General features: G+C 41.8%; 1 protein-coding gene across 1 annotated transcript in view; it reads right to left on the reverse strand.

Annotated features, from left to right (window-relative positions):
* Positions 1 to 24,850, reverse strand: part of HDAC9 (histone deacetylase 9) — a 416,015-nt gene that overhangs the window by 105,455 nt on the left and 285,710 nt on the right. The window contains 4 exon segments of the mRNA XM_033164888.1: positions 1,025 to 1,132; positions 9,796 to 9,845; positions 12,000 to 12,120; positions 20,673 to 20,806. Coding sequence (XP_033020779.1) covers positions 1,025 to 1,132; positions 9,796 to 9,845; positions 12,000 to 12,120; positions 20,673 to 20,806 — 413 coding nt within the window.

Consider the following 24,850-nt stretch of genomic DNA (forward strand, 5'->3'; position numbering starts at 1 on the left):
TATCAGGAAGCGCCCCATCTCCTGGGAGGTCCCTCAAAGCGCTCACCCATTTCCCCCTCTCCTTCACTTCCAATTCACCCAACCCCACACTGCATTTGCCCCAATGGAGGAAAAACAAAAAAAGCCCTAAATCACCATGAAACTGTAAGCATGTGAAAGAAAGTTACAAACTTTTCATTTAATTCCATTTGTCATCAGATCTGAACCGTAACAGTAGACTTTGGTCACTGGGTGAAATCCATTGCTATTTTACCTAGCATCAATTGTATTGATGGCATGTCGCGTCCAAGAAAGTTTATTGGGGTATCTGACAATTCGGGCTGTGCAGGGCCTACCTTTAAAACCGGGTTGTTATAACATCAAACAAAATGTCAACGTCCGTCGAGCATGCAGGTTTTATAAATTGTTTAGACTGGGGATAATTTGGGTTTTGTATCTCATTCTTTTCAGATCGTGTAGAAAGGAAGCTCAAAAACCGAGTTTGGGTTGGGGAAGTGCTTTGAATTTGCGATTGTTTGATGGAAAGGCATAGCCTGCACCATTACCCTTCCAATCAACAGTTTCATTCTTTCTTCAAAGCCCACAGGTCCATTATTTACTTTTCTTCGCCTTGGGTGGCATTTTTGAGGCCATGCTTTCAACCCGATAATAATTTATTTAAAATTCATTTCAAAAGGGAATTTCAGAATGGCGTGCCAGATCTGTACATCCTCTGAGTCATTTCTAACTCGGACAACGGTTGTGCAATTGACTCCGGGGCGGGGAAAACAAAAAAGAGAGAGACTGCAATAATACTGTAGTACACTGGCAAGCAAAACTCTCTCTAGTGAATTGGAAGGCTTCGAGTAATAAAACCATCTGCTGATTGCCAAGCGAGGCTATTTAGATTACCACACCTTAGTGACCCGCCATCTTCCCCATTCTCCAATCTCCGCTCCCCTTCCTTCAACCCCAGAACAACAACATCGCTTTCAGCTCTCCCCCCGCCCCACTTTTCCCACACACAATGCAACCCAGACCTCACCTTCAGCTCTCCTGAGGCCACTTTGGAAGCCAATTCGATGACACAGCCAACAGCCATGCGTGCAGCACCGGACGAATGCAGCTCATTCCAAATGGTGTCACTGTCCACCTGAGCAAACAGTTAGCAGAGGGGGTGGGGGAGAGAAAGGAGAGAGAGAGAGAGAGAGAGAGTTTAAGAGAAAACAAATCAGTGAGGGAGGGCTGGCAGGGTGACAGCCAATGTACAATAACATTAGTCTTCCGACTTGGCCAGCTGAAAAGGCCTTCTGGACATGGCTTTGCTTATACTTTTTCTCTACACCAACTTCTCCAATGGAAACACATTCCTGTCATGCCTCACTGCCATTCCCTGTTTAGATTTCTCATTACAAACAGCATTACATAGGCCAGAGCTGGCCCTAGCTAACAGGCCCGTTAGACACCAGGCCACGGTAATAGATGCAGCATACGCTCGGAGTAGCCTTACTTCTAAGAAAAGAATTCGTTTTTGCAAAAGCCAGAACAAAAGCTTCAATGAAATGGCATGTGCTTACAGGAAAGCTCTGTTATAATGAACTCAAGCTGTAGCAAACACCTTTTTTTTTAAAGTGTATTGGAGGGAGGCAACTATGGTTCATATTCCTAAAATAAGAGGCATTTCAAAGTCGCTGCCAACATGAATTAGAAAAGGGTCTGCAATTTAGCACCTGTGAGCAAGCAGGGAAGGGAGGTCAAATTTGTGGGGTATGACTGTGAGAGGACCCTGCTGATGTCCAGAGCAAATGGGCTCCTCTCTTTGCTCTCACTGCCAGCTAACACAGGTGGCAGCTGTGTCATCTAGATGGTCAGATGGGGGGGGGAATAGCTGTACAAATAAGGGGAGGGGTCCCCACGGGCATCACCTTCCTCAGGGATTAACATTTCACTCATGGGAGCAGCAGAAACAACCAAAAAGACATTTGGTACCTTCAAAAACAAACCAATTTTGCGAACTCAAGCTCATTCCATCACGTACATGAAACGAAATCTTAGCTGGCAGGCATATAAAGGAGAATACGCTAAGCAGGTTGAATGGCAGTTGGCTACAACAATTACAGTAAGTGATCAATAAAGCTTAAATAAGCATTAAATAAATGTGCTTTTAAGGTTCTGCAATAGCAGAATTGCAGAGATGGCTATTAAGAGCTGTGGTAGGGCAGGGAACCATTTTTAAGAAACTGCCATAGATAGCACAGATATCTTGTCATTGATATGGACAAGGGTGATAGTGCTAGCTGTATTCTTTTAGTGGCCTCCATTGTGATTTCCCATGGTTCTCCAAAGCCCTGTAATTAAGAAGGACAGCTGCCCAGCATTTACTGGAGCAGAGCAAAGGTGGGCCCAGCCCAATGGGATCATAGACGGGAAGCCACCAGTAATAGCTTGATGATTACTAGCCATCTCTGTCCCTTAGAATTTATTTTATTTTATTTTAATTAAATTTATATTCCCCCTTTTTGGGGGGGGGAATTTATATATTTATATATTGGTTTATATATAAATTAGTTTATATAAAAACCAAATAAATTAAACAAATATAAATTAAACAAATTGATGTCACTATAAACACATCATCGTTAAAACTAAAAGGAAACTATCACAACAAAATCAAACAGGAGGCAGCCAGAGGTAACATTAAAACAGTTGTCAGCGCTATAAAACCAGCAATAGCAAGATAAAACAGCAACATAATGACAGGAAAACTAAAATCCTTAAGATTTTGAAAAGGTCATAATAAATAAATATGTTTTCAGTTCAATGATGGAGATGGTTGAATCCTAAATGTGGGCTCCAAAATGTGGGGGGCCCCATCGAAAAAGCCCTCTTCCATATGTCCACCAGCCTAAACCAACACTGTACCATCTAAATGATAATGGAACACTATAGGTAATATATATCCAAGGGAAAATGAGCACCAACACTTAAGTTCTGAAATACAACTACACTAACATTTAAGGCATCAACATTGTTCATATTTCAGCAACACTTCAAACAGGCAGAATTATTCATGACAATGTTACAAGCCAGAATATGCCGTCCCACTCTGAAGTCTAAGACTCTTAAGGCACATATGGATTTACTTCATTCAGAATTTCCTGAATGAATATAGTCGTTTTGAGCTTTTCCAAATACATCCAACGTAGCTCAATCACTGGCATGTGTAACAAAGCTAGACCTTAGGAAAGTCCCCGATGACAGAAATTAAACTACCTGTCCCAGAAGTGTGTGTGTGTGTGTGGTTATTCAAAAAAGCTGAATGGCTTAAATAAAAATTAATTTACATTTATCCCATGTGAAAGCTACCAGATTTTTACCTACAGCGTGCATGAGTGTGCCTCCACCCACTTGCAACTCTTGCAGAAATAATAGGCCCATGTAATATGTTTTGAAAGAAAGATGAGTTATTCTCCTCTACACTCTCAGCAGCATTCTTGTGCTCTGGAACTGTGAGGTGAAAGCTAGTGTTGCACGCACACACGCACGCACGCACACACACACACACACCAGTCTCCGAGTGGCAAGAGACTCCAGGGCTTCTAGTGCTTACCCAGGGTTAGGTTTCCTTGGAATGAAGGGCATCGGAGACTGTGGTGTCCCTGGGATATATGGTTTCATTTGCACATGTATACAAACTGAGCATAGGACAGAGGGGCTTGCTTCCCCATTGGGTTTCCAGCTTTAGTCAAGAGCCACAGTTTTAGTCAAGAGCAAATATGAGCCTCTGTGTCTCCAACTTTCAGCACCAGCCAAACTCAGGCTCCTCCCCCCCCCTTCTTCTGGAAGCCGCCCAGAGTGGCTGGGGAAACCCAGCCAGATGGGCAGGGTATAAATAATAACTTCTTCTTCCTCTTCTTCTTCCTCTTCTTCTTCTGCTTCTTCTTCCTCTTCTTCTTCTGCTTCTTCTTCTTCTTCTTCTTCCATACACGGTGATCTCACGTTCAACCAGGTGAGGGAGCTTACCCCATTTGTCTCACTGGTGACAGGGTGACTTCTTTTTAAAGTACATGGAAGTACTTAACTAGTCAGCTGAGGTCAATGCCCTAACAAAGGAACTGGCTGGGCAGGTTTCCTATTATAGATTCCGAACTCAGGTTGCAGGTTTGGGACAGGATCTGCAGGTATCATCCACAGTGAGAATGAGAAGTCATTCTGGAAGCCACAGATTTGCCATGTCACTTGGTGATTTATGCCCTCTTTACTGAATCCATGTGTCTCCGTAGGTACAAAAGCTTTTAGAGGCTCACACTTTGCCGTTTGCTTCCAGAGAAAATACGTTGCCTCCAACTCACCCCCCCCCCCTTGCTCTTTAGTGGCAAGCAAGTAGAAACTAAATCCATTCCTTTCCCAAAGTGTTCCTGCCTTTAGGAACTCTGTGTGCCATTAAGATCCAAGTGTCATCAAAGAGCCTGCCATTCCCAGGCCTTGTTGGCAGAAGTCCATGAGTCTAGGAAAGGTGACGCAATCTAGCACATAAGCCTGCTGTCGTTTCAGGGTGGGGACTCAGCTACTGGGAGGCCAGGTGAGCACCGCTGCTGCTGCTGCTCCACTAATGCTGTCTGCTACTGAAATCCAGGACCCATCACAAAAGAACCAGGGCTGTGAAGACATTTGTCTGAAATGGCCTTTCCAAGCCTCCTCATTCTGAAGCAAGTTGCACCGATTTCATAGAACTTAGATCTACATAAATATGCCTAGGATTGTTGTTGTTGTTCAGTCTTTCAGTCGTGTCCGACTCTTCGTGACCCCATGGACCAGAGCATGCCAGGCACGCCTATCCTTCACTGCCTCCCGCAGTTTGGCCAAACTCATGTTAGTAGCTTCGAGAACACTGTCCAACCATCTCATCCTCTGTCGTCCCCTTCTCCTTGTGCCCTCCATCTTTCCCAACATCAGGGTCTTTTCCAGGGAGTCTTCTCTTCTCATGAGGTGGCCAAAGTACTGGAGCCTCAACTTCAGGATCTGTCCTTCTAGTGAGCATTCAGGGCCAATTTCCTTGAGAATGGATAGGTTTGATCTTCTTGCAGTCCATGGGACTCTCAAGAGTCTCCTCCAGCACCATAATTCCATAATTTACCTAGGACAGCTAGGTAAATTTCACGGGAATGAAACTGATGCACAATTGCATGCATCATTTTGTTATAGAGCCAAAAGTTCAGCTTCTCCACTTTGTGTTTTGTTTCCACACGACCGAAGAGGCAAAGACATATACGCCACAACTTAAGTAACCTGTAGTGAATGACTTGTCATATGTGCAGGGCCAGATTTAGGTTTGATGAGGCCCTAAGCTACTGAAGGTAATGGGGCCCTTTATATGTCCAGCTGTCTTTTGTCAACAACAAATTGTCGCTGTTTTTTTGTGTTGAATATATGCTACACTACATGGTAATTTATGGACCTAATAAGTATCTAAGCCGTTTGCACATAACGAAATGTGTATTTTATCAAGGTAATTGTTGAACTGAGAAACAATTAAGAGGTATATTAATAGTGAAATAATTATTAAGCTCTAACTTAAAATGATTTTTTATTGATAAAAAACATAATAATGCAAACACATTGGCATTTGGCAATAACAAAAGTTCCTTTAGAAACACAATTTACAAAGACTTATAATCTAGTCTCTAGAAACTTGCTATAACATGAAATACTAATAGGTGTAAATATATGATGCAAACTACTAATAATTATAAATAGCAGAATGTAGGCACCCTATATATAGAAATGAGCAAACCAGTGATATTTTAGGGAGCAGGCTAGCAGGCAGGGCCCATTACTCACATCATAGCCTATGTAACACAAAACACTGTTGCTGTATGTAGGTTTTATTTATTTGGTTTTTATCTTATATCTTTGAAATGTACATCCAGTTTTTCTCCCTTTTATTTTTTTTTGGGGGGGGGCTCCCAAGAGAGTGGGGGCCTAAGCTATAGCTTGTTTAGCTTATACGTAAATCCGGCACTCCATATGTGGCTGTCAGGCTATGAAAGAGGTAAAAAAAATGTTACTTGTCATCGGCAGGACAGTCCCCACTACCCTGCCCAAACTTCACGCAATAATATTTAAGATACTTTAGAAGGAAGATGCTCTAGCACTGGGTTCTTTTGGTATTGTTGTTGTTTAGTCCTTCAGTCGTGTCCGACTCTTCGTGACCCCATGGACCAGAGCACTCCAGGCACTCCTGTCTTCTACTGCCTCCCGCAGTTTGGCCAAACTCATGTTGGTAGCTTCGAGAACACTGTCCAACCATCTCGTCCTCTGCCGTCCCCTTCTCCTTGTGCCCTCCATCTTTCCCAACATCAGAGTCTTTTCCAGGGAGTCTTCTCTTCTCATGAGGTGGCCAAAGTATTGAAGCCTCAGTTTCAGGATCTGTCCTTCCAGTGAGCACTCAGGGCTGATTTCCTTAAGAATTGATAGGTTTGGTCTTCTTGCAGTCCATGGGACCCTCAAGAGTCTCCTCCAGCACCATAATTCAAAAGCACCAGTTCTTCGGCGATCAGCCTGTTTGCTATTATGAAACAGGATCGCCAGATTGTGACTTGGGATGGAGCCCTGGTACTCAGACAATTGCTACTGAAGGAAGTCTTACCCTGGTCTTCAGCTCCCATGTGCTGTCCACAAAGATGCATTCCACCCATTTGATCCTTTACCTGTTACCTGGGATTTGGGCCTGAAATGGAAGACTTCATTCTGTATCCCTAAGTACGTGGGAACAGATAAGCAAGGCTGTTGCTAAAGCAAGGCATGAACTAATATATTTCTTCGTCACTATCACTCCTGAATGCTGAGGATCAATGGAGAAGGGCAGTCATCCCTGCATGAGAATCATAAAAGAAATACTCAAAACCAGGTGTATTGTGAACTTGTCCTAAATCAGGAGTGGTCAAGCTATGCCTCCAGAGCATTGTGCTTTCACACACACAAGCACACTTTCTCTTCCTATTCTATTTGCACTAAAACTTTCAAAAAAAAAATTTTTTTAAAAAAAAGAAATGGGAAGTATTTCTGGCGATTTCATGAAATGCAAGGGGAAATCTTATGCCAAAACCAAAACAAAACCATAAAGTAGTAGAAAAAGGAGGCACATAAAAAGCAAAACTTTTAATAGTATAGTTCTCGGGATTCCAGTGGTGGTTCTCCACCCCCCCACCCCCATTCTTACATAGCCAGTGCTTTATCAGACACTGAGGATAAGATCAGAAGAAAAATATTCTTCTCCAAGGAGTTCTAAACATGTGCCCGTTGATGTTGGCATCCACCACGTTCATGGAAATCATAAGCAGCTAATGCCAATTACATGCGACTAAACCATGCAAAAGAGCCACAACTTTCTGGCTCACGATGCATCACCAGTGTATCCTTCTGCACAAAATATGTTGCTTGGTCCTTTTCTAAAAAGAATTTCCCCCTAAATCAGAAGGGTTGATTCACCTTCACATTTTTTTTTTTCCAGAGAGGTACTTTTGTGGTAAAAAACATCAAATCATTCTGATGTGCTGAAAGGAGCTTGGCTGACTCCAAGGGGAATGCAGTGTTTGGGCCCATTGAAGTCTGCAGCTAAGCCTAATTTAACACTTCTGCCCCTGCGTGCCTGAATTCCTGCAAGGTGTTACATTGGCACTTCCTGAGATCATTCAGCTTGGAAGTCAGACACTGCACATTGACCTTTCCCTTTCTGCTTGCTCCCCCCCCCCTTCTTTATTTTTTAAGCATCCTTGTATTGGGCAGCTGCCTCGTTTTATAAGATAAATTGTGGAATTCTCTTTTGTCTGCAGTACAATCCCTGGGGTACCAGGACTGAAACCCAAACTTTGCCCCAGCACAGCTTGAGAGCCCATTCCTCATCTAAACAAATGGCGTAAGACCTTTTTATGCTTGCTTCCTTCTTCTTCATTTTTACAGCATGTCAAAAATCATATTGACTGCCAATAGTGATGTGATTGGTGTGGCCTCCTTGGAGTAATAAAAGAGGCAGTCTGTTATCAATTTCTCTATGTGTATCCAGGGAATTTGGGGCAGGTTCACTTCCAAGTTATAAATGACAACAACTCAAATGCCACAGAAGTTTTGAAGCTGGAATCTGATTATGCTATCAGAGACCCTGCTCTTCTTTCTTTCTTTCTTTCTTTCTTTCTTTCTTTCCTATTAATAAATCATACATAGATGACACATAGATCTATATCACTGCACACAAATGTGTGCATTCACACATATATCTATATCTATATCTATATTCATATAGATACTGTATTTGAATTTAATTTAGCTTGTACTGATATGTGACCATTATGCCTGGTATTGCGTTATTTATCATTTCTATAGCATCAACACACCGTACCCAAGTTACAACAGCAATAAAAACATCTTTAAAAGCACAAAGCATTTTAAAAAAAATCTACAAATACCAGTTGGTTAAAAGAAATTCACATTTCAAAGGCCTGTCTAATTAACATCATTTTAAGATGTTATCTAAAAGAAGGCAGGGGTGAATCCTGCCAAACATCCACTGGCAGGGAGTTCCACAGGGCAGGACCTGCCACACTAGGAAAGTCCCACCTTATTTTAGATTGTAGGTTTCTGGAGGCAGTGAATTGCCCATTCTTGCCCAGGGAGGTGTTTATATATCAATAATATATGTTTCATTGAGTTTTGCATACACTGAGTAATAAATACATTCTTACAATCTATCCGTACAGCCACATATCAGTAGAGCATGAGAATATTAACCCCAGGGCGGTGGGTTCAAGACCCATGTTGGGCAAAAGATTCCTGCATTGTAGGGGGTTGGACTAGATGACCCTCGTGGTCTCTTCTTACTCTGAAATTCTATGATTCTATGATTAAGGAATCCCAATGATTGAACCTGGCACTAATGCAAAGACGACATTGATTGTATTCCAGTAGCTTGAGTTTAGATACACAAGGCAGCATGATCACATTTCCTCTGCCAAGGCTGCATTGTTCATTATTTATGTATCCCAAATGAAGTTTGCAATACCTTGAAGACAAATGTGTGCCTGTCGTATATTCATTTGCATTTGCACACCGGGGCATTGTATTGAGTGCTAGAACTGTGACAGTTGTAACTTGGTTAGAACGATATGGCAAAACATGGCAGATGAAAATGATGGACTATATGGAGCTCGCAGAGATGACCGGGAAACTCCGTGACCAGAGGGAGGACGCAGTGGAAGAAGATTGGAAGAAATTTAAATTGTATTAAAAAAATTATTGTATGATTGATAATTAGATATAACTAGGAGAAAGTTAGGCTGTAGATGTATGTAAAGATAAGTGGTTAAGATAGATGATTATAAGTTAAGGAAAATAGATAAGACTAGATATTTAGATAAGTTTTGGTATAAAATATGATTTGGTAAGTTGTTTAGAAGTTACTAAAGATGATTGACAAGGAACGCAGGAAGAGGAGATAGGAGGAAGTCCAATACAATGTGAGGAAGAAATATTAGATATAAGATAGATATGTATGTTATTATGTTTGTTTGTTAATTTTTATGTAATTGTAGATATGTGTGTATTTTTTGTGTTAAAAATGTTTAATAAATAGTATTTTTTTTAAAAAAAATAGAACGATATGGCAAAACCATCCACATATTGTGAAGCTTAGCATCACGATCCCAATCAATTTTGCATCTAGCTCCCCAAACGTGTAACCAAAGAATACATATACACCATTGAGTTACCCAGCAGAAAGCTGTTTATGCTACCTTACTACACCAAACAAAGCCTACTTACCCCAAGGCCTCCGCAGGGCAATAACGAAAATAGTTTCTGAGGCACACTACCTATATAAAAAAGAGGGGGAAACAGAAAGCATTAAGATAGTACTTCATGTTTTGGATGACAACTCCTATCAGCCCCAGTCAGCACATTTGTAACGGGATAAAATTTTGTGCAATGCACAGATATACAGCGGTGGATTTACAAATACTCTTCGATAAGAGTAAAAAAAACATTGACATTTAGGAAACTTCCAAAGTAGTTAAATCACAGCAACTGGAACCCTGGTTAGTCTACCTTGGTTCCAGGAATTGCGTAAAGTTTCATTATCGAATTATTTCTGTGGCTGAATTTGCAATCTTTGGAGGCTCGCTTCTGTTGAAAGCTGATGGTTTGGTGGTCACGTGCCAGTGTTTGTGTATGGGAATATCTGCCATTGGTTGCAAGTTAATAGAAACCAGGAGAGGTCTGGAGGTCCTTAGTGGTTTTCATTATCATCACTTCAGGCCAGTGGTGACTCTGGTAAGAGCATGAAAAACTTGCCTCAAAGCTGTAATATATTCACACATACTGTCCAGATTCTTTAGAATGTCAGCTCTGGTTAAAATGAAGCATTAGCGATTGTGATGGCCTGACACATAATTTTGGCATTTATAAATTTGCCATAATTAGGAATAGTTGGTTTTTAGAAATGCTATGTTCGTCAGGGTGGCGGTGGGGGAGGAATGGAAACTGAAAATGGGCAATTGTTCTGAATTGTGCTTATTAAAGGAACATGGTATGGTGCCAATTTGAAAATCATGATAATTTACATCACATCAAGATGTAATGTTGTATGGCACATTGTAATGAACTATAAGTTGTCAAAGGCAGCATGTTAAAGGGTTTTTTAAAGTTACATTTGGTTTAGGAAACCTCTTAAGTAGATGCTCAGTTAAATGACATCAGGATATGAACACATACTTAACCATCTTCTAATTTCTGCTGTAGTGTTTTTGAATTTACTTCTTAATGTAAAGTTCACGAAAAAAGCATTTATTCACATTGCTAAATCAGGCTCAAAATCTATTTTCTGTAAGTCTCTTTTTAACTCCTCTTCGAACCTTTCTTTACTGATGTTTTGTAAAACCTGAGTGTTTTGCTTTTGTGGTAGTGGCATTTTTTTTTAAAAAAAAAACATATAGCAGAGTCTTGTACAATATGAATGTTCTTTCACTATCTACTAGAGTTCAACTTTTTTTGAAAAAAAAAGATTTTGGGCAAAACTAAAAAAAAGCTCAAAAACTTTTCTGTCTGGATTTTCACTTTTTGAAGTATGGCATTCCTAATATCATCCAACATTTTCTCATGCATCTTCTAGGACGTGATCCTGGGCAAATCATGTGACCAGCGCCTCACTCTCACCCCCAAAAAAATTCCTCTAAGATCAGCTGCTGGGGAACATGAGTGGGAGAGGACCATTATGCTCACGTCCTGCCTGTGGGATTTCCATAAGGATCCAGTTGGCTACTATGAGCACACAAGTGCTGGGCTAGATGGACCTTGGGTCTGATCTGGCCAGGCACTTAGTTTGTTCTTAGGTCCTTTGTGTCCAAATACTGCAGCAATAGTTTTTTGAATGTTGGTTCTAGCAAGGAAGTTGTACCATTTGGGCAACAAAATGTATTGGGCTGACAGAACTAAACATTACTGCATGTTGTGTTACCAGGTGTATTCAGCATGCACAGTCTAATATCTTTTCATACATGCTGTAGAGCTCAAAGGATGCTCTTTCTCCTAGGACTAACACTTTGAAATGTCTTGTTTCGGGCCTGCAAAAGTCCTGCCTTCACTTATCCCTCTGCTCCCGTCTTGCTGCATGGCAGGGAAGAGTCCTGTGAAATACCAGTAAGCCAAACAGCCTTCAGTTCAGGGTTCTATTTGCCCATGCAGTTTAAACATTATTGCCACAAAAGGGTTAATGTCCAGAGGATAAGAAAGCAGAGACAGAGAGATAGAAAGAGAAAGATCTCTACTTTTCCAGCAAGGACCTTTTCCTAATCTGTGTTGGCTGCTGCTGCAACATTCTCTTTCTACAATGCAATGCATTTGGAAAAAGTGATACTTTTTGTTTTGTTTTTTTGTTATACTGCTTGCCAAGTATTTTAAACTGACACCAGCTATGACTAATGACAGTGCTGGAATGTGCTGTTCTCAGTAGAATAGAGCCCTTTACAGACCTAGGATTTTCCTGGGGTCCAGCTTCTGTCTGTTCAGGGGGCTGGTGCCATACAGCAGTGAATGATGTTCAGAGTGAACCAGCTGTATTTCTTCCAGACTGGCTTTTCGACCTCGGATCCGCTGAAAGAAAGCAGCAGAGGTCTACAATATTCCACCGATAATATAAGGAAGACAGGGAGTGGGAAGCAAATCCAACATAACATTAAATAGGATTAATCATGGGCAGCAATTGCATCATATGAGAATGTGACTGTGGTTTTGTTTAATATTCTCCAAGAAACGAAAAGCAAGGGTGGTTTTAACAAATGCATTGGTCCCGTGGTAAATCAAACATGTTAGAATAACATAGTACTTTGCATGCAAAGAAATAAATGCCCCGCCCCCAGACATGTTTCCCCTCCCCTTCCATGCAAAACCACAAATTAAATGAGACACCATTCACATGATCACCAACGGCTTCAAGTTATAAGGAATGAGATTCTGACTAAACACCAGGAAAAGCTTTCTGACAGTAGGAGCTGTTCGACAGTAGAACGGTCTCCCTTGAGAGGAGGTTGTGGACTCTCCTTCATTGGAGGTTTGAAGCACAGGTTGGATGGTCATCTGTCATGGATGCTTTAGCTGAGATTCCCGCATTGCAGGGGGTTGGACTAGATGACGCTTGTGGGTACCGTACAACTCTAGGATTAGCTAGCACCAAAGGCCCTGATCCAGAGTGGGGTTGCAGCAAGGACCAAAGGTTTAAAGCCTTCTCCTTCCCCCACCAGGATCTTGGTCAGAACCTCCATGTCTGCTGTTAACACTTTAGAAGCCCATCCAAACAATTGTTCATAGTGTTAATGAGGTTACATTTAGTTTTGTCCTAAGACAGGGGTAGTCAGTATGGTGCCTTCCAGATGTTGTTGGACTACAACTCCCATTATCCCCGATCCCTGACAACAATAGATGGGAATTGTAGTCCAATGACATGTGGAAGGCAGGTGGACTACTGCTGCCCTAAGTTAATTTATATATTTCCTAATTAACCTGTCTTCAGGATGTTTGCATTAAAGAGTCATTTATTCACAATATATGATGCACAGAGTTTGTCTGCAAAGAGTTTGTCCTTGGAAATTTGATAGAAGCTGAAATGGTTTAGCATTCTTGTAGAATGGATGATGGTCAGTCTTGTTTATCTAGAACAGGAGTGGGCAACAATTTTCAGCTTGAGGGCCACATTCTCTCATGGATGTCCTTATAGGGACTGCGTAGCTTCATGGGCATGTCCAGAGGCAAAGATGTAGGCAGGGCAATAAAGGTGACTCTTATCATTGTGCAGCCACACAAAAGTCAGAGGATTTCTACATACACACCTGTCCATTCACTATCCAGGAAGCAAGAGTTCAAGGGCACAGTTCAAGGATAAATTCAGCCCTGGTCTAGAGTTCTCATGTTGGGTATGAAAGGTTTAGGGTTCATTTCCCTGGGTGACACCTTTTATGGGCTGGCTGGCTGGCTGGCAGCTCAGTGGGAAAGAGCAATGTAACAGGAAACAGGAGAGGTGAGTTTGAGTTCCATTCCTAGAAAATGTGCCTTCTTTTAAGTACAGTGGACCATAGTAGGTCATGCTTTGCAATCCCTGGAATCTCCACTGACAAAGGGGTTTCAAGTACCAAGGCTGAGATGCTGGATAGCTGCTTTCAGTTGGAACAGACCAAACTGTAGTAGACTAGATGAATCGTATAAATCTTCATCAATCAGTTTCACATATTTGTTTAATCAGTGTAGATGTGGACAGCCAAGGGGGCACAGCAGGGGACAAGGGAGCAGGGAATCGGATTGTGAGTGCAGTCATTCACGAAGCCACATTTATGGTCAGTAGGGATGGGCTAATTTATCAGTTCTGGTTTCTCTGCTTCTCATTTTTACAGTCTTAAATTTAGTGATTATTATTAACTTAGTGATTATTATTATTTAAAGTCCTCATGAAAATTTATCTTTTCTCTTTGATATAATAAGAATGTAAGTGTGTTGTCATGCAGCAGTTGTTTGTGTGGCTGCCAACAGATGGCGCTGCAAACTACAGAACGATGACAGAATTCTGAGAGTGCTTCACCTTTGAGTGGTCCATCACAGCTGAACTGGAGGGGAAGATGGAGGCAAAGAGGCAGACAGGAGGGAGAGTGGACAAGCAGTCCAGGGAAGGCAGGCAAGCAAGGAGGCAAGTAGCTCAGGTTTACCTTTAAATGTGACCTGTACTGAATTTCCCCTCCATCCCCAACATTGGCCAGTAGTGCCAGCCACATGGGACGTTACAGTAACTGCTTCTGTTCTGGTCCCTTGCAGGTCTTGCTAAGATGAAATAGAGTGGGTCAACACAACTTGCGGTCAGAACTGAGAAATTAATCAGGAAAAATGCTTCCCCCAATGTGTTTAAATCAGACTTCTTTAGAAGCAAAATGATTTTACACTGATAAACATTTGGCATAGTTAACATAGGAAGCTGCCTTTCTAGAACCTAGCGCTGTTAAAATTCAGGGATCTATTTTTCCTTATACTGATAAAATACAGCCAATATTTTCACATGCCTTTGATCGCGTTGCATTAATCTGCTGTTCCTCGCTCTCTGTCTTGTTTCAGTTACAAAGTTTCCTCCTTTGGAGACATCATTGTCTTGCCCTGCTAATGGCATGTTTGGATTTTCTTCACAATTGCTTACCAAAGACGTAACAGGGCTTTGCCTAGTTAGAAATCAAGAGCATTTGAAAGAAATTTCTGGTAACCAAACCTTGAATGTTGTTTCTGCTGTAGGAGCCAGAAAGAAACTGCACAAAAGATTTATACTCCTTACTAGTATTCCAATGCAAACATTGCTTGTTTTCAAAGGCCAATAAACATTTAAGGAAAGGGGCTATTTTCTGTGACTGTCAACAGGACTTGATATAATGGGCTGAATCTAGGATTTAGCCTTGCCTCTACCTAAAAAAATGGACTATGTTCCCTAAAACTTTGAGCTAAGTCACAAAACAGTCTCCAAAGGAAGTAGTGGAAGCCTCTATTTTATTTCTACAATTTGAAACTGAAACATACCCAATAATTCAGGGGGATTTTGCTATCCAAAGACGTATGCCTCAGTCTCTGAAACACCTTTATTTAGAAGTAACTTATTTCAGTTAGGGAAGGCATAATATTTTCTCCCTTTATGTTGCTAATCTTCAAACCATTTCAGCTTCCATCAAATTTCCACAGACAAACTAGTTTGCAGCACCATGACTGAAGAGCTTTTTTCTTCCCACTCCGGCACCCCTCAGTTTACTTCAAAATGTGCTTTAGTTGAAATGTTAGCATAGACTCCCATTTCAGTGGAATTTCTTTCCAACTTAATACGGTACTTTAGCTTCACAGTCTAAAGAACTTCACAATGGGGTTTTAAATAACTGATTTCTCCACTTCACCCAGAACTCTAAGAGAACTCACAGCTGAGGAACAATGTCTGAGGCACAGTTGCCTAAAGTTGAGAACACAATGTTACTTTGTGGAGACAATAAATGGTTCTTCTGGGGCTGATTAAAAAACAAACAAAGCTACAGTGTTCTTCATACGTCAGGTGATTGATAACGTTCTCTCGCTCTCCTAAAAGTTGTATGTATGTATTTTCTTGAAGGAAGGCAAAAGGGATGTGGTATAATATAAATGTTTTTCCTGGAATGGGCTTCAGATGACTGCATAGCAAATCAACGAAGAAACCCCAGGTGGCCAGTACTGTGGAAGACCTCTTCCATTTCCACTGAGGGTTGTGTATTCTATAAGAAAGCTAATTAAAATATTTAAGAGGCTGGGGTAATTATTAGTCATTGTAGCACTTTTGTCTATTAGTCCAGACACACTGAAGTACCATAAACCTCACCGTACTTAAGGAGATAAGAACAACAGCTAGACTGTTGTTTTAAATTTTAAAAGACCTTTTGAATGATTTGCAGTCCAATCCTCAACATGTTTACCCAGACCAAAGTCCCACTGAGTTCAGGGGGATTTGCTTCCTGCTAAATATGCTTAGGGACTGCAACCCTCATCTAATTCTTTTTTAATGCTCACAAGAGCATCAGATTGTATATTTTAAGGATGGCTCACTGCAGCGCCTATCCCGTTGGAAGTCCAGGCTAACAAAAAATGTATCTTATCACACCCTAATACATAGGGATATGTGACAAGGCACAGGGAGCAAGTTGTGTGTTTGCTGCATGCGTGCTTGTGCTTTCTAGTGCGTTTTACTAAGTATAATTATTTAATTGACGCTGAAATGGTGAGTGGCTATGTGCATTAATGCAGGCTTTAACATGGGGCTATATTCAGGCCAAGGATGGGCTATCTGAGCTTTAACTAAGTGGATAATTAACTGTTGTCATTCTCTAGTAGCTAACACTTGCTACTGGACACTTTGCCATGGAAGGCTATTGAATTCAAAATCACCATCTTGGAAGCATGTCTTTGTTCCTAGACTTTGTGGAAGAAGGATGTAAGTGAATCTCTACAGGTAAGCAGCCTGATGCAGGCTGGAATGCAGACCTTTGCTTCTAGGAACTGTTTGGATTGTTTCATATTTTGTAAGATGCTGAGCCTGTGCATTTTACTGGCATATGTCTTATGGAACTGTTTGGATGTATCATTTGATGTTTTAAATCTGTTATGAAGAAAGTTCTGCAAGTAAAGTTTTGAATAATATCTAATTGGTTTTGGCAATGCTTCATTTCCAGAAGGAGTCAGATTTTATGCATCCAGTCCCTTCAAACTGTGCAATATTATCTGCAATACATATACTGTCTGCACATATATGAACAGTTGGTCTTATGGTAAGTGATACAGCAGAGAAACACCTGTAGATTATCACAGAGCAACTCTGTGTAGGGGATACCCTTTAGCGACATACAGCAGAAGATGGGCCCTTTCTTTCCCAGTAAAGGTAAAAAGGTAAAGGACCCCTGGACAGTTAAATCCAGTCATAGGTGACTAGGGGGTTGTGGCACTCATCTCGCTTTCAGGCCGAGGGAGCCAGCATTTGTCCACAGTCAGTTTTCTGGGTCATGTGACCAGCATAACTAAACTGCTACTGGTGCATGGAGGACCATGACGAGTGCCAGAGCGCATGGAAATGCCATTTACCTTCCTGCCACAGCAGTACCTATTTATCTACTTGCACTGGCATGCTTTCAAACTGCTAGGTTGGGAGAAGCTGGGACAGGGCAATGGGAGCTCACCCCGTCGCGGGGATTCGAACCGGCAATGTTCTGATCAGCAAGCCCAAGAGGCTCAGTGATTTAGACCACAGTGCCACCCACGTCATGGTGCATGTTCTTGTAGGCCTCAAAAATAGCAGGGAATAGTGAAAGAATAAAGGTTTCATAAAGAAACAAAGGAAAGTGAGAGACCAGGACATGAAGATGAGCATGAGCAGGGAAGAAGCAGTAGCCCATTGGTCCCAGGCTCCTGTGCTGATGTAAACATCATGGCCCCTATGTAGAGTGTCAAAAACTATCTCCATGTGGTGGATTCTGCACAAGATGTCATTTAACCACATTCCACCTTGACATTGTGTTGGGCATTTTCCACACCTTTATAGCACATCCATAGGACTGGCATGGTGATTTAAAACCACAGCTATCTTCAGTAGTACTACACAGCAAGTAGAGGTATACATCACAGCCCACAACATCAAATGGAAGCATCTGGAGTGGCTTCCATGTAGAGGCCACAAGACAAAGATTTGTCTGGTCGGAGAGTCCAAAGGCTAACCTGACCCTTAAGCAAAGAGTAGCTGGTGGGACCAGCTTGCTGAGGGAATTGGGGTGGGTGGGATGGAACAAACAAAAAAGCTGGAGGATACACATAGGTAGCTATGTGTGAATGGGTTCAAGCTTCACCAGGGAGCAGAAGGCAGAGGATTACTACTTGCACTGCTATACACAGGAGCCACCAGGATCAAAAGTGTGTGTGTGATTGCTCCAATCTCCTATTTTCACAAGGTTGCTCAAATCCTAGGCTCCTGCCTTGTGTTTCAGGATGTCAGAAAGCAAAGCCTGGCACTCATTGTTTATGAACCCCATAAATAAAAGCATAGCAAACCCATAGATCTAGCACCTGGAAAAACCAGCTCTCCGTCATTTTTTCCCAAGGCTTCGAAAAGTTGATGGAAAGTTCTACCAGCTCAATCAGATGCAAATGTATGATCAAGCTTTGATCAGCCAATACATTTCTTATGGGAACTGAGTATGACCTTTATGACAGCCTGATGATTGACTTAAGAGAGAATCAGAATATTTCCAGCTCACAGCATTTATCCGGTGATGAGAGCAACGCTCCTAGATTGTTTGAGGTTGTCCAATTGTTCGGTGGATTCTAAGTGAAAACACAATCCTTCTTTTATCTCTGCCTGAATAATCACACTCCTCTCTTTAGCTTCTGTCAAATCTAACCTAGTCTTGTTGAATTTATGCGGGAGCACCATGAACTGCAGCAACAGTTTACTTACAGTTATTTATCCCAAGCAATAAAATGAATGACTTATACAAAACTTAACGCTCCTGGAGGAAAAACATTATACAAAGGAGTTGCATTCATAAAAGCCAATGCACCACACTTTTACATGCAATAAGACCTGCACCAGCAGTTGGTATTTCCTGGAGGCTGGGGAAGAGACTGATCACCACTGACCTCCTCAACATTTGCCCTTTGCTGCTGCCAACCTTCTCTAGAGTCAGGATATGGGAGTCAGCTGTATGTCTTTTAGCCTGGTGAGAGGACCCCTCCCCTCTGAACTGTATTTAAGCCAGACTCATTGGAGGGCAGAAAAACCAATACCAGACACTTGGTTGTCAAACCTTCCTTTTGCTTTGTATATATGCACTTAAATACTTTGTACTTATGTACTTAAATATTCATGTACTTCTTTAATATATATATATAACTGAATTTATTCTGTGTTTGTTAAATTGTTGGGTTTTGTCATTTTTGAATTTAACGGCATGCTCAGCGTTTTCATATATCTGTATTTTGATGTGCTTAATGTTTGCGGCAAGTTGCTTTGGGCACAGCTCATTGTGGGGGAAAAGGCACATAAACCTCAATCAATCAATCCATTTGTTATCTGCTATGGTCTAAACCACAGAGCCTTGGGCTTGCCAATCAGAAGGCCGGAGGTTTGAATTCCCACAACGGGGTGAGCTCCTGTTGCTCGGTCCCTGCTCCTGCCAACCTAGCAGTTCGAAAGCACCCCCAAAAGTGCAAGTAGATAAATAGGTAACGCTCCAGCGGGAAGGTAAATGGTGTTTCCGTGTGCTGCTCTGGTTTGCCAGAAGCGGCTTAGTCATGCTGGCCACATGACCCGGAAGCTGTACGCCAGCTCCCTTGGCCAGTAAAGTGAGATGAGTGCCACAACCCCAGAGTCGTCCACGACTGGACCTAACGTTCAGGGGTCCCTTTACCTTTACCTAAAGATTATTTCCTTCCTATAGTCACCCACTATAGACATTTTACTAATGTAACTGGCTCACAGCAATTGGGTTAAGTGTTTAGGTTAAGTGTTTGGGGGTTCTATAGAAGGAGACCCCAATCCAGGAGCACCTCTATCTAGCAACACATTAGAGGCCTGCTGGTTCCTCAGTCTTACATCAGAAAAGGCTCAGCTCCATCCATTCACAATGGCTTCATTTAGATGATACATCCTGGCCCAGTTGTGAATGAGCCTCATACACCCACATGCAGCTGCTTTGCTCTTCCCTTCATGTGAACTGGGAAACAAGCCAGAAAGCACCTAAGTACAACTTCCCATTGTGATTAAACTGGTGGGTTTATGGCTCCAAACAAGCCAAGGGTAGCCAGCTTTAAACCATGGGTTCATATCACATCTTGTTTGGAAATAGTTCACCATAATTTCCCATTTTTGACATAACAAAAAGCTACAATTACACAATACATGTAAGGCATGTTACTTTCCCCCAAATAATCATGGGAACTGCAGTTTGTTAAAGGGTGCTGGGAATTATATCTTTGAGGAAGATTTGCATTTTAAATTTGTGGTGTGTATGCACTTGTTCACTCACTTGTGCAAAGGAAAGAGGGAACTGGTTTATTATTATTATTATTATTATTATTATTATTATTATTAAAACCTATGTCCCCCCAAATAATTTTATGCTGAAATATGATTGTTCAAACACTTCTAGTGGTGCCCTCACAAATAAGATGTGTATGCCTCAGAGTTCAAATGGAAGCTGTTCATCATGGATGGAGTCACAAAGGGGGGTGGGGAAAATAACTTAATCTGTCATTTTTTGTATGTGGATATTATGATCCACACACGAATCCACTATGAGTCCATTGTTGTTGTTGTTGTTGTTCAGTCGTTCAGTCGTGTCCGACTCTTCATGACCCCATGGACCAGAGCACGCCAGGCACGCCTATCCTTCACTGCCTCTCGCAGTTTGGCCAAACTCATGTTAGTAGCTTCGAGAACACTGTCCAACCATCTCATCCTCTGTCGTCCCCATGAGTCCATAGCTTATTTAATTTTTATCATAAAGTACAAGGGATATTTACAGAGCTAGCTGCTTGGTGCTTACAGAAGGAATAGAAACACACACTAATAATATTGCGTCTCTTAACATCAAACCTATCTGTGCGGCCATGTTTTCGATTACCTCACACTTGTTTAGCAAGCCACTTTCTTGCAGCCTCGACCAGATGCTTTGTATTCTTCCAGCATGCTCAGGGTGGTTGCTGTAATTCCCACACATGCACTGGTGCTTCAGCATTAGCGTGTCGTACACAACACCTTCAGCATAAAGACAATATAACAAAAAAAATGATAAGTACATTCTCAAGGACCGCCTCTCCCTATATAAACCGACCCAGACTCTGTGTTCCTTTTCTGAGGCCCTTCTTCATGTGCCACCTCCAAAAGAGGTCCAGAGGCTGGCAGCATGAGAGCAGGCCTTTTCTGCAGTGGCTCCCCGTTTGTGGAAGGCTCTTCCCAGAGAGGTTCATCTGGCGCCTTCATGATAGGTGCCAGGCCAAAACATTCCTCTTCAACCAGGCCTTAGACTGATTAACGTTCTACAGCCTTTTAAATTTATTTGTGGGAGGGGGTGTTATTATTCTGGTTTTAACTATTTATTTGTGCATTTACCTTGCATTTTTATCTTGTGAACTGCCCTGAGATCTTATGATGAAGAGAAGTACAGGTGAAACTCGAAAAATTAGAATATTGTGGAAAGGTTCATTTCTTTCAGTAATTCAACTTAAAAGGTGAAACTCATATATGAGATAGACTCATGACATGCAAAGCGAGATATGTCAAGCCTTTATTTGTTATAATTGTGATGATTATGGCGTACAGCTGATGAGAACCCCAAATTAACAATTTAAACTTTGGGGTTTTCATCAGCTGCACGCCATAATCATCACAATTATAACAAGCAAAGGCTTGACATATCTCGCTTTGCATGTCATGAGTCTATCTCATATATTAAACTCCAGTAGCTAATGAAAACAATTGCTTACATAAATGGATATTCTAATTTTTCGAGTTCCACCTGTATATAAAAACAAGCAAGCAAGCAAATGCCTTACCATTTGCCTTCCCAGTAAGCGACAGAGGGCCAGCTACATGTGGCGGCACAGTTTCACAAACCCTTCCCAGTCTCTTAGGGTGCAATTCAATCTTGTGCTGTTCTGAGGACTCTCCCGACTCAACTCTGGTTTCTCTTCAGATCGTATAAATCTTTTGCCTCAAAGGATCGTTAATTCTGTTTGAATCCAGTAAAAATAAAATAAAATAAAATGCTGCATTTTTTTGGCCTTTGTCAGAAACGTTCAGCTCAGACTGTTTGACAGTAATATATTTGCCCTTCTAACTGCATCGTGTCTGATGAAGAGTTTCTTGGTTTCAAAAAATGAAATCTGAATGGGTTCCCTCCCTGGGTTCCCCCCCCCCCTTCCTTCTTCATTCACTTCAAACATCTAAATTGATTTAGGATGTGCAAATAATTCACTTCTGCAGCTGCGGGTCACGCAGCACGTGTGCTACAGTACCACAACACAGCAACAGAGTTGCCTTCTAAAAATAGACAGTAGGATTCCCTAACACAATCCAGCCAAGGCTGCAGCTCCCACCCCCAAAGTAAAGAGAGAAGAGACAAATGTTTTCAATTGCTAGCTGCTGTGGAATGTTAGTGGGAGATAATTATTCAGCCTGGAATGTTGTCTTCATTGAAGCCAGTGGCAAAACTCCCCAGAAGATCCAATATTTTCACTTGCTCTGTTCCTCCTTCTGCAAAAACCCTGCTCCTGCTTTGAGTCAGATGCTCATCTAATTGCAGTCCTGTAAATTGTGAACTTGCCTCCGCAGATGTCAGGGTGGAAATTGGCCTCCAGAGAGAAATATACATGTATTTCAAATGCATCACTTTTTTATTATCCTTAAGGCTCGCAGTGGGTGACAACCTTTATGAACGTTCGCTGAACGGGGCGATGAAATATAGAACAGCGAATGATCCTAAGTTTCTCCCTTGCCTGCCTAAGTGAAAAGCTGGGCACCAGTCTCAGAAAGCGGCCAGACTATCTGCTGTGAAATAGGTGCCATGAAAAGGCAGCAGAAGGGCTGTAGCTCATGCGGAATGTCCTGGGTTCAATCCTCAGCATCTCAAGGTAGGGCTGGGAGAGACTTGTGGGAATGTTCAGGGAGGCAGGAGAGGATATATTGTTTAATATCCTTCCTAACTTGTGCTAGCAAGTTCTATACCTTAGCAGAGTTTTAACATTCCCCTTTAAACGCACAGCGGGAGGCTGGTTGCAAGCTTGTTTAAGCTTCTCAATGTAGATTCCTGGTAAGATCCCTTAAAAGAATGAACACGCCACAATCTTATTTAATATATATAAAAGTAGTTTAGTGAACAACATCAGTTCACAGGTGGATCCCTGAAGGCAGACTTAGTTACAGATATATTATATATATACATGTGGATCTACCCCATATGGGGGGTTAATCCCAGTATCTGCAGATTGCCAGTCACTGCAGCTCACACAACGAAAGGAAAATGGAGGCGGAGGGCTGAGGGCCTTGTGCTTTTGTTACCTGAACAGGTAAGGTCACACCCACCTCTAGTCACATGCAAGAGGAAGTACGTCCCATCCCAGGAGGAAACAGGAAGTTTTCAACTGGCTGGTCCAAACATCCCCTTGCATGTCCACTCTAGGAAAACAAGGAATGTTGTACTTGACTGATACTTATGTATCACATCCCACAAGACTCCAGTCTGAAACCTTGGAGATCCACAGCCAATCAGTGTAGACAATACTGAGCTAGATGGCCAATGGATCTGACTCCATATAAGGCAGTCTCCTCTGCTCCTAGCTACTCAATGTATTACTGTTGCATTTTTACTGCCGAGGAGTGGGAGAGGTGCTTGCCGAATTTTGTTTCTCAGTTACCAAAATAATTTGATTTGCCTTGGGTACTGCTCACCTTGACTTGTTGCATCATGGCAACCCAGAAGTGGGCAGAAAAGGGGGTGGAATGGGCTTATGTGTGCTCCATCATTCACATGCGATGACCCAGAATGCAACCCCCCATGCAAATCAAGGGTTGCCTCTATATACAGAGCTGTCAACCTTCCTTTTTTTGCATTGGGAAACGGCCATAGCTGTCAACTTTCCCTTTGTTTTTTGCAATGGGAAACAGCGGTGGAATAAGGGAATTTCCCGCAAAAAAGGAAAAGTTGACAGCTATGTCTATATAAAGCCTTTAACAGCTTGCAACCAGTTCACGTAAGGCATTGCCCCATACCTGCCAATTCAATCACTTTGATATGGGAAACTTGCACGTCTACTACTGTCACACAAAGTTCTTTAGTGTGGCAGCATTTGTGCTTCAAAACTCCCTGTGAGCATCACTGAACTCTTCAGATGCCCACCGAAAGCCCTTCTGCTTCAGTAACCCTGTCTAGAGCACGCCTATCTGTTTTTAGTGCGTTGTTTTAAGGTGCTTCTAACAATATTTTTTTATTACAGGTGGGTAGCCGTGTTGGTCTGCCATAGTCGAAACAAAATAGAAAATTCTTTCCAGTAGCACCTCAGAGACCAACTGAGTTTGTTCTTGGTATGAGCTTTCGTGTGCATGCGCACTTCTTCAGATACACTGAAACAGAAGTCACCAGATCCTTAAATATAGTGAGGGAGTGGGGAGGGGTATTACTCAGAAGGGTGGTGGGAATGGGTGATCCCACAAGCGGGGCACAAGCAACACAAATTCCTCTGCATTTGCTGTCAGTGACTCAGTGTTGACATTTGGAGCACGGAGAACGTGTCCGTATGGCCTTTGTTGAAAGCCTTAACGGGAGGATTAAGAGATTTCAAAAAGCTCAATATCAGGTCCATTAAAGTGAACCCACAGTGGGATGTGAAGGAAGTCAAGAAAAGAATCAAACAGGCTTTAAAATGAGATCAAACCCAGTAAACGTTGCTATTTTGTATTATTCATTAAATTTATATGACGTCCTTCATCTGAAGATCTCAGGGCAGTTCACAAGATTAAAAATAAAGGATAAAAGCACAAAATGAATAGTTGAAACCAAAACAAACCCGTAACAATCATTATAGCCCAATGCAGCCCAAATACATTTCACATATCATTCCTCATTATAGAAATTGCACCTTTTTTTTGCAAAAGTATCAACTTTCTATTATGGCTGAAATTTAGTGGACTTTAATCTCTGATACATTGGATAAAAGGGAGAGTGTGGGATGTTGTAGGGGGGGAACCCCACCTGCAAACCCTGAAACCCCCTTCTTATCTCTCTGTAATTCAAAGAGCACATGT

This window comes from Lacerta agilis, chromosome 12 (genome assembly GCF_009819535.1).
Source record: "Lacerta agilis isolate rLacAgi1 chromosome 12, rLacAgi1.pri, whole genome shotgun sequence".
Classification (NCBI taxonomy): Eukaryota; Metazoa; Chordata; class Lepidosauria; order Squamata; family Lacertidae; genus Lacerta; species Lacerta agilis.